General features: G+C 53.0%; 1 protein-coding gene across 1 annotated transcript in view; it reads right to left on the reverse strand.

The window, feature by feature from the left end:
* Positions 1-11021, reverse strand: part of CDH23 (cadherin related 23) — a 74389-nt gene that overhangs the window by 54176 nt on the left and 9192 nt on the right. The window contains exons 3-5 of the mRNA XM_026046310.1: positions 4968-5110; positions 4620-4667; positions 4364-4456 (exon numbers count right to left, since the gene is read on the reverse strand). Coding sequence (XP_025902095.1) covers positions 4364-4456; positions 4620-4667; positions 4968-5110 — 284 coding nt within the window. The remainder of the gene's footprint in view (positions 1-4363; positions 4457-4619; positions 4668-4967; positions 5111-11021) is intronic.

Consider the following 11021-nt stretch of genomic DNA (forward strand, 5'->3'; position numbering starts at 1 on the left):
TCAGCTAGCGCTGTTATTTTTCGCTTGCGCTCCTGGCCGCCCTGTCTGGATGCGCTGATGGGTTTTGGTGCTTGCCAGGCTCCAGCACAACCAGGCTCGGCGGGTAGCGTTAACTTCTGGTCCCCGGGTGAAAAATAGCCGGGCAAAAAACATAAGCCTGCCCTAATGCCCTAATGTAGCTTTGATTAAAAAGCACTGATTACATCAACCCTCCATGAGGGGACAAGCTGGAGCCCCAGCTCTGCTTCAAGGGCTGCTCAGCCCCAAGTTTCCCTTCTACCAAACTTCTCCCCAAACCCCAACTCTCTTTTTTTTTTATTATTATTATTTTTTTTTTTTATTTTTCTCCCTTTTTTTTCCCTCCCCACTGCGGTTTGTCAATAGGGAGTTTAGATCCGCGGCGCGGAAAGAAATGAGAGCGGGTAATTGCCGGGCGAAAATGACAGCACAGCGATTTGGGCAGGCGAAAAGGGGAGCCGCCAGGAATGCCAAGAGGCGGCCGCCGGCGGCGAATCGATACCTCCCCCGAGGGGGGATTATTAGGGCCAGCAAAGGGGCTCGAAAGATCCATAAGCGCCTGATGAGCGACTATTTCCAAACAACTCGGCCCTGAATGAGAAGCATCTCCGGGTACCGGGGCTGCTGCATTCCCGGCCACATCCCGGGCACATCTCGGGAGGGAAAAAGAGCCCCACGAACCCCTTTGCTTATAGAGCCCGGCAAAYACCGCGCTCCCCTTCTCCTCCATGCCATCCGTCAGGCTCGGGGAAGGATTTGCAGCGCGGCTTTTGTTTTGTTTATTACTTCTAATGACTTTCTCATTATCCTTTCGCTGTGAAACATAAACGATGGTTATGGGAGAAATCATATTATTTGGATGACTTTATTAAATTAGAGAGCAAATCTGTGCGTATTTCTGGCTCAGGATAAATGCTTGAACTTTGAGAGGCCAGCATTCATTCTCAGACAGAGGCAGCTTTTTTGGGGGAAGCTCTGGAAGCGGCGGCTCTACTCGCCCTCGGCTGCCAGGGAGATGTATGGGGGCACGTCTCAATTTCCAACTCTTCCAGTCCTGTAACCAAATCACCAAGCCAAGCCCCTGCTTATCCTCGCATTTATGAGAGACTTGGGACATAACGGGAAAATAAAGTTAATTTATTTTAAAAACTCCTAAAAAACGCACACGGTCCCTCTAACGCATTTCCTCTCGCTGCTYGCCCATCCATAGGCGGCAATGAGGGAACCTGAGCCAGGACACAGCAGAAGATGAAAGGGATGGAGAAGATCATCTCCTGCCATGCCTCTCCCAGGAATGCGGAAAGGGAGAAGGGGAAGCACCAGCGCTCCCCAGGAGGCCAAGCCCGTGAGTTCGCTCCCTCATGCGAACCAAAACTTCCATTGCCGCTTAAAAAGGTTTTTGACAGGTCTTCATTTGCAACCTGCAGACACACGCAGCTTTCACGCTCCACGGGCTCCACAGCAGAGTGGGCTCCAACCCAGCTCACCGCATAACCTGGGCACAGCGTTCTCCCCTCTCCTCCATTCTGCATTAAGGCCAGTTTCTCCTTCCCAACCCGTGGAGTTCCCAGCTTTTGCATTGGATCATCCCGAAAGCGGGGCGAGCAGCCCGCCTCCGGCAAAGACCSGTCCTGCCACCGAGCCCGAGGAATCCTCTGGAAAGGAAACCTGCAGCAGAGAGATAAGCAGCATCTCCCCACGCTCATCAGCATGCAGGGAAAAGACCCAAACAAATATTAATGAGGCSCGTTCGAGCGCGCCGGCTCCGGCGATCAATAAGGGGCACGCGGGGACCAGGAGCGGGGGGTCTCCTGCAGCCCCCCTCCCGCACGCGAGCCCGGGCGAGATGGTTTTCAGCTCAATTACCCTTCGCATTGCCATTCCGCAGCGCTCCGGCGAGGCTTTTTAAACCCAAAGCGGGGAGCRCACGGGCGCGCGAGCCGGCCGCGAGCGCACACGTGCAGAACGGGCGGCCAACAGCAGCCCGACCTGGAAAAAACCTGGCGTCTCCAGCCAGCTCCGGGCCAGCTCTTGGAGCCATCGGATCGGTGCAAATCCCTCACGCTGAGAATTGCAGAGCAAAGCCCTGGCCGGAGCGAGCTGCAAAGCGCAGCCGCTGCCTTGCACCCAAGCAGCCCAAGAAAACCCCATTTTCAACCTGCCTGACACAGAGCGCTACATCTTTCCCGGCTCAAATTCCTCCCGTTTGTAATGCAAATGGGCTTGAAACCAATACAAACGGTTCGGCTGGCACATAAATATTTCAAGAATAAAACAGGCCGTATCGGTTTAGATCATCAAAGCGCGCGGCCGRCGCTAGGAAGTTTCCTAGCGCGCCTCGATTGCGGCTGCACCGCTGGAAAAACAAAACCCAAACAGCCCCGGAGCCGCTGATGCTCCGAATAGCCAAGTGTGTTGTCACCCGGGTAAGAAACAGAGCCYGAGCGGATGCGGTTTTGGTGCCGCTGCCCCAGCACGGTGCGGTGGGGACTGCGGCATCCGTGCGCTGCCGGGGAAATGACTGTTATCTCCAGGCCACTTTCCGCATTATTTCCGCGCCATTTGGGCTTTTCCGCCCCAGTAGCTTCTGCTGCGTCTCTCATCTCGCTCCTCGGGCAGGTGTTTTTTTTTTTTTTTTTTTTCCCCTTCTTTTTCGGAGGAGCCGGGCGCACGTTTTGCCTGCGGGCAGCGGCGCGCGGCAGCTGGTGCCCGGCGCGCTGCCCCAGCACGGTGCGGTGGGGACTGCGGCATCCGTGCGCTGCCGGGGAAATGACTGTTATCTCCAGGCCACTTTCCGCATTATTTCCGCGCCATTTGGGCTTTTCCGCCCCAGTAGCTTCTGCTGCGTCTCTCATCTCGCTCCTCGGGCAGGTGTTTTTTTTTTTTTTTTGTTCCCCTTCTTTTTTCGGAGGAGCCGGGCGCACGTTTTGCCTGCGGGCAGCGGCGCGCGGCAGCTGGTGCCCGGCGCGCTTCCAAGCGCCGGCTCTGCCTCCAGGAGCATCCCGGGGAACGGGACGGGCGCCCGAGGCGCCCGCGAGCGTCCCGGTGCTTAACAGCCTGTTTACGTTTCGCGTGCAGGGCAAAGCGGATACGGGCATGAATATTGACAAAGCTGCTCCGGAGCCAGCCGGAGCCGGCGTGCCAGCGCACATGGCATCCCGGCGATATCCAGGGGCGCGCGCCGGAGCAAACCCCGTTTAGTGGCTTTGCATTATTCAGCTCCTTCCCCGCGGATGTGCCTGCCGGATCCAGAGTGCCAGGGCTAAGGGAGAAGGAAAAACACGTGCAGGGAGAGTGGCGGGAGGAGAAAATGAGAGGGGGAAAGAGCTCGCTGCGATTACAGGCCACTCCACAACGTAGCGGGCAACATCTTCCCTATCGCTTCTCTTATCGTCGCCCTCAATTTAAAGGCTCTTTAAATAAAGAAGGGGGAAAAAAATAAGGGAGAGAAGGGGGAGGTGTTGGGGTGCGTGCGTGAGCATCGCTAATGCGGCTGCTTCGTATGCACGGCGGCGGCCCCGCAGCCTGCGCGCCGGAGTTATACGAGCCCCCAAAGACTCCCGGGCAGCATGGCGGCGAAACGGGTCTAATTACCCACGTTATCACCATTAAGGCAAAACAGTAATTTTAATTACAGCTCGGGCTTTGGCGGGGGGACAATTTCTCCCGCTGCTCCCGGTCCTTGCTCAACACCTAGCGTGGTGCGGATGCGGGCGGCGCGAGCCGCCATCACGGTCCCCTCCTTTCCTCGTCCCCCTCCAATGCCGCTTGGCACCATTAAAAAGAAAATCCGCGTCGCACCATTAAAGAGAAAATCAGCCATAAAAGCATCACTCCAGCTACGCCAAAGTATTAAGCAGGAGACAAGCACGTGCCAACAGGTTCATAACTGCTCCTCGCCCCCCTTAAATGCCTTTATTGCCCTTCCTTGGCCAAGCTGCCCTCGCCACCATCCTCATGAGTGCAGAGCCCCCCACGACCCATGGCCCTGGCCCAAGCAGCTCGCACCCACGAGCCAAGCAGAGCAGGGAAAAGGCTGGCATGGACGTTTCGGAGCAGCGCTGTTTCTAAAGGTCAGCTCRTGCCGTGTCCCGTTTATTTATGCCCACTTTGACTTCCCGCAGGCGCCCCGTGCCAGCGGCGAGCTCCAAATAGCCTTTCGGCTGCCGCTCCATTAGCCCGCACGGCGGCAAATTGATACCCCCATTTATCTCAAAATTAAGAAGAGAAAAACCCTCGTTAGCTGCCAATTTGGCGCCGGGGCCACGCAAAAAGTGCGCTCCCGGCTAGCTCCCGATGCGCTGAGATTCCCGGGATCRCCAAGAGCGGCGGCGCGCGCGCCTACCTCGGGGATGCGCACGCTGTAGGGCTGGTTGTGGAACTGCGGGGCGTTGTCGTTGACGTCTCCCACCTGGATGTTGACGGTGCCCTTGATCACCTGCGGCCACAAGGAGGAGCGAGGACAGTGAGCAGGAGCTCCCCAAGGGAGCTTGGGGCCCGATGTTAGCTCAGAGGGAGCTATTGCCCAGGGTGGCCCCCCAGCTGCCCCCCAGCACCCAAGTGTGGTTCTCATGGGATGCTAGGCAAGAGGTCCCACTTACCCCTTCACTGTCGCTGACGGAAAACTCAACCGTGAACTCCGACTTGGTCTGCAAGCGAAGAGGAGAAGACGCATGAGCAAAGGGGCACCCAAGCCCATGCACCATCCTCCTCAGCTGAAGGTGACAGCCACGATGAGCGTTAGGAAAGGCAGGCACTTGGATAAGCGACTTAGGACTCACATCATCACATCCCAGTGGAATAGGGGTTCAAAGGGGCAGTTCCTGGCTCCCTGCTCCTTGGCGACTCATTTGGGTTCATTATTTGCTCTACCACTCCACCCACCGGGGTTATTCTGCTTTTTTTCCCCACCCCCCAGCTTGGATGCTGCCCGCAGCAAGGGCCAGGACCTCTCTGTCCAAGGGCTGCCGCAGCCAGACCACGCCGGTGACGCTCTCCACCGCAAAGAACCTGCTGGCCTCCTCCCCGACCACGCCGAACACCAGGGGGTCGTTGTCCAGGTCCCGGGCCAGGAGCTGCGTCACTGAGGAACCTGYGAGGAGGAAAGAAGGGAAACGTCAGCCCGAGCGTTGAGGTGCACGTGCCAGCACATGCCCTATCTGCTGCTTCAGCTCTGCACCATGAGTAGAGGTGCCACCCACCTGTTGATGTTGAGATCCATCAACGCCACTCCAATGATCAACCTCATCGGAGGGCTTATGTCAACACTCAGTTCCAGAGGTGCCACTTCAATGCTCAGACCCACCAGGGGTGTCACCCCAATGCTGAAGCCCACCAGAGGTGCCATGCCACCCCAATGCTGAACCCCATCACGTTGCAAGAGGCTCGTTTGCTGTACAGTTATAGATAGGCTAAGAACAGCAGGGAAGAGGCACCACATCTACCATGCTCAAGAACACACTCGGAGAGCAGGACGGGCAGAGGAGAGGTCCAAGAGCAGAGGTGGCTTCAGGCACCCTCATCCCTGCAACGTGTGTACCCGGGTGCAAATTACAGCTGGTAGGAGGTCACGAGAGGCTGCACAACCCAATAAGGCATCTCCTGTCCCCACAACCGCTGTCTGCAAAAGACAAGGGTCAGCTGATATCTTAATACTTCATTTGTCTTGGAGTATCAAGGAAGTCGCAGCAGACTAAAGGCACTAATATTGTGGCAGTGCTGGGAAAGCAAGCAGAATGACCCGGGCAATTATACACCGGTTAGCCTGACATCAATCACGAGAAAAATAATGGAAAAGCTGATACAAGATTCCATTAATAAAGAATTAAATGATAGGAATATAATTAATGCCAGTCAACATGATTTTATGGAAAATAGGCCTTGTCAAACAAACCTGATTTCGTTCTTTGATGAGATTACAATTTTGGCAGATAAAGGTAACGGCAAAGAAGTAATAGACTTTTGTAGGGCGTTTGACGTAGCACTGCCTGACTTTCTGATTAAAAATTTAGCACGGTACAATATCAATAAAACGCGCTTGAATTAAGACGTGGCAGAAGGACAGATGGAAGGAGTCCCCAAGATGGCTCCAGTGGAACAACGTGTCTGCAGCCACAGCAGTCCAAGCCACAACCAGCTCAGGAGGCCACCTGAGGCACCTGGGAAGTTTCCAACAAAACCCGAGTTGGAGCAATTTTGAGCCAGCGACCCGGGCGAAGCAACAGGGACAGATTAGCCCTTTGCAGCGCAAACTTATAGGCTCCATTTGTTTCCCCTCGGGAATCAGACAGGGCAGTTAAGTGTCCTGATTCCGCCGGATAATCATCATTTATCTTGTCTCCTTTTGCTTCCTTTCCCTCAATCACGGCTCCTTCTTTCTCCTTCGCGCGCCTACGTGGATTTTCTTCTTTCTCCAAGTCCTGAACTTTGACTGACCTCAGGCTTCTTATTTTTTTTCTCTTTCCCCTTCTTGCTTTCTTCCTGCTAGGAATTTCTGCTTTGCCTTTCAGGAGGTTTTAGGAGTCTTAAGCTCCAGCTCCTGTCTCAGCACAAACCTGCATATTCCTAGCACAGAAACGAGGCAAACCTACACACACGAAAAAAGGCCCTTCCGTGACGTTTTCCCAGAGGTTTTCTCTGGAAGAAGAGCCGAAATGCCAATGTTTCCGTGCCGTCGAGCAATGCGGCGGCCCGCCACCTCCACGCAACGCGCGGAGGGACAGCAAGCGTCTTGTGAGGACAACGCCGCGAGCGGAGGCCGCCGCGTGCCGAGGATGCTCCCGTGCTCGAGCACAGCAGCGATCCGAGCTCGGAAAAGGCCTGGAACTGCCGTGGATTTGTTCCTAGGGAAAGGCTACATTCGCATGAGAGGGGACCAAACGCAACTGCATCCTCAAAGGATGAGGCAACAGGAGAAACCCCATAAAAGAAGGGGTCCAAGCTTGTTCACATATGGAATAAGGAATACGGAATATGGGAAAAAGACTCTCCCACACTAAAAAACACCTCTTAAAAAATAATTTCCTTTCCATGCTGCCTGGGAGCCTCATAATTACTGCCAATGATCACAGACCCATTCACTTTGCCCTAAAATTAATACATCACATTTGGAACAGTATCACCTTAATTTATCACAAGATTTATGAAACCGGGACTTTTTTTTTTTTTTTCTAATGAGATTTATGCAAATTCTGCCTCTGATGGTGTTTGCACCACAAGAAAGTTTCACTGTTGAAGAGACGATGCCAGACGGTCCTGTTCGCTTTTACCGATACCTGTCCTTTTTTGGGGCATCTTGTGGTAGGTCCAGGGGCCATGAGCACCTCGCATCCTACCCTTGGCAAATGAGTCCAAAGCCACTAGCTCCTCCAGGAATACCTGGCTAATGCAGTCTTGATTAACACTTCTGACACAAAGTTTAAACCCTAAATCCAGGGAATATCCTTTTCTAATTAATTTTTCGAAATATGGGAGAAACGGCCTGGAAAGAATATTTCCTTTGTTCCTTCCTACATTTTTTTTTCCCATCTCCCCCCTTTCTTCAAGAAGAAAAGATTCAGGTTTCAGAATTTCCATAATTTAACAATCRTAAGGCCAGAGGAAGCTTTAACACAGGTACCAGCAGGGAAGAAAAGCACCATCCAGTTCTCCTTTGTGTGAATATTGTCCCCCATTAAGGGCAGGAAAATAAGTTGTCAGTGATGGGGAGAACTTTACCATCTCAACCAGGGACCCTGGCCTAACTCCCACCAGCTCCAGCCCCTTGGACAAGCTGCAGCCCAAGGCAGGAGAAGCGTTTGCACCGTGTTAAGTGAAAGCTTGAGCTTAGCAAGCTGAATCTCAGCCCTGGGAGAGAGTTTTTTGGGAAAAACTCCTTTGCAGCAATCCGGGGATGATTGCTCCTTGCTGCAAACTGCAGAATAACATGAGTTTTGGGTGGAGGGCTTTCCCTAGTGACCATACTGCCAGTAATGGCAGTGGGAACCAGCTGCATGGTGCTCCTCTCTCCTCCCTGCACCACAAGATGCAAGAGTAGGAAGGAGATGGGAAGACAGAGCAGCCCTCCAGCTTGCTAAATACCAGGGCAAGCAGAAGAGAAGCAGGTCCCAAAAGTTCAATTAATGAGGCGCCTTGCTACCTGGTGCAAGTAAATGATTTATGAGTAAGATGACACACGTGTATCCTGCCCGGCCAAGGTAGCGTAGCCTCGTGTTAATTAGAGGAGAGAGGCTGCTCTCCAATTAATATGAGGTCAGACACGAAAGCGTGTTAGATGGCAATACCTATAGTGTCAGGATTGTTCTGGCGTGGAGCAGGATCGTAAGGATGAGGCCAAAGGAGTCATGCAAGAGCATCCCCAACATGCCCTTCTGCTCCGAGCAGGGAGGGAACTGCCACCTCCAAAACTCCCCGGACGTTTCCTGCACCAAAACCCACGGGGCTCATCAGCACTGCAGTCTCCAGGCAGCGCTTGCTTGCTGTAATACAACAAGCAACCGCATCAACAAGCGGGGAAGGAGAAAGATCTCRGAGAAATGCTGTTGACCAGCCAACCAGGATCCCTGTCTATGGGCTTTGAATCCATAAGCAGAGTGGCCTTAGGCTGTCACCGTAACTCTCTGGGGCTTCAAAACTTGTGTCGGGTGAGTGACTGCCCCCCGTTATAATGAAGATGCAATGGGCACCCTGCCTGATTTATCCCTCTGGAGCTGTGGTAGCCCTGCTCCATCTCCAAGCTACAACTGCAGTAAGAGCAGGACTCAAAAGGAGGATGGAAGCTGGCAGGATATGGATGCCCAAGAAGGCTGAGTTTGGTTGAGCTTCATCCCCAGCCTTGGCAGGTGGTGCCTGGGTATCTGGGGCGCGAGCTTATCTGTGTCCCTGCCACCGCGCTGCAGTAAATTGCTTCTTGATAAATGAGGCTATTTAGGAGCAAGTGATGCCGGCATTACGGTTATTAATGACGGCGACGTGGGGAGACGTTTAAGAGCGGCCTCGCGCTCYATTGTCCCCTCACGTGTGAGTAATGGGCCGGTTCACTTGCAGGACTCGAGACCCAGCTCGGGTGGCTGAACTGCAGCAGCAGAGCAAGGCGGAGGGGAACGGATGGGCCGACGAGGCCGATGAGCAGGTGAAGCTCATCCTGTGGATGGAGCCGGGCAGAGCTCCAGGTGCGGCGTGACGTGAAGCCTGCAGCTCTCTGCCTCTTCCAGCCACCTCCGCGAGCTCCCAACAGCCACCATGCGACGTGCACCACGTCGCTCCTCCCTGCCGCAGCCCCATCTAGCATGCCTGCCCCCCCAAAAATGGAAAAGCCCAGCCTAAAGAGCCAAGGCGAGAAGATGAAGGGGCCCAGCTGTGCTTGCACTGCACGGTCGCTGGTGGGAGAACAAGGCAGAGCGTGCAGCTGTAAGCTTGTTTCCGAGCTAATATCCCCACGAGTGTTTTTCCTCTGCCAAGGAAGCACACTCTTTTGCAAGCAAACATCTGGAGATCCCTATTACAGCTGGACAATTATCCCCGGTGACTAAAGCGCTCAATTAATTTAGCCTTTCTCGCTCGCAAATAGAGTTCAGCTTGCAGGAATTTATTTGTTGCTCGAATCTATTCGGCAACCGGCTTATTAAAAGCGTATTTCAGGGAGGGTTTTCTGGCTAAACGCTCCCGTGGCTGCTGGCGATGGGCGCTTTGCAGCGGGGAGGTGGTGGCGGCAGGCGCGCGGGAGCGCCGCTGCATCCCGATGAAGCGCTGCCGCGAGCATCTGCAAAGAGCCTCCGCGCAGACACCTGCGCAGAAGCACGGCCTCGCGCCAAGCCAGAGCCCGCAGCCTCTCCAGACTGCCCTAAAAATGCAAAGTGCCTTGCTTGGAGGCTCTTACAACAGGAAGAGAAYGGAGGAAAACTGCAGATTTAACCAACTTTGCTCAAAGCACCGTTGAGGACATGTCTCGGTAGCTTCGAGAACACCTTGCAAACACCACCATGATTCCTTCATCAGAAGGAACATTTTTTTCCCCCCCCTATCTTCAGGGAATCCCTGCTGCAGGATATCTCAGAGCAAGACAAGGTTGGTGTGGGAAGAAGCAACGCTTGGGATACCCTCATGGCATCCTGTTTGGGAGACCCGATGCCAAGCAGAAGACCTCGTACCCCTGCTCCTATATCCCATGTTCAACACTGTCATATACAAAAACGCCCAGATCAGCCCACGCTTCAGAACTGTTAGTCATATGTGGAAAAAAAAACCCACAGAAATAAAATCTAAAAACTCCAACGGGAGACAAAGCCCCGCGCTAAATCCCAGCTGCTGGGTTGCTTGAAAGCAAAAAGAAAGCAATCACAGAGGTTTCATAGACTGTTCTAAAAGTGGAAACCTATGAAGAGAAAAAGTCATCCAGTAAGTCACAGTCTCAGGCTTTTTCCTTTCAATTGCTCACGACTAGAGACTTTCAGAGCTTCGCTTTCCCCTGCCGCCCTGAAAGTGCCTCCCTCCCAACCACTGCCTCGATGGGCTGCACTGCAGAGGGGAGAGTTTTCCAATCCCTGGCATGAAATACATTTCTTTTCCTCCTTCCCATTAAGGAAAAATCATTCTTCCTCATTCCCTCCTTTGCTTATGCATGTGCTGCTTTTCTCCTTGTCCTTGGGAGCAGGCAGGGAGCAACCGCCGTGTCCCCCTGAATCTCCCCAAGTTTTCCTCAAATTTGGGCTGAGATTATATGTCATTATTAAGGAGTGTTAATAAGCCCCAGGGCCAACAGCGAATGAGAATGGAATAAGGGAGGGATTTTCCAGGGACCCAAACTGCAGGAGATTCATAACTTTCTTAATACCTGTACCAATAAAGAGAGATACATGGAGTCTATTTTAGAATCAGTCTGGCTCTTTCCATTACAGGAAGAGGAAGAGAAAAATAAAATAAAATAAAATAAAATAAAATAAAATAAAATAAAATAAAATAAAATAAAATAAAATAAAATAAAATAAAATAAAATAAAATAAAAT

The sequence above is a fragment of the Nothoprocta perdicaria genome, unplaced genomic scaffold, assembly GCF_003342845.1.
Source record: "Nothoprocta perdicaria isolate Ctin4 unplaced genomic scaffold, notPer1 scaffold_431, whole genome shotgun sequence".
Lineage (NCBI taxonomy): Eukaryota > Metazoa > Chordata > Aves > Tinamiformes > Tinamidae > Nothoprocta > Nothoprocta perdicaria.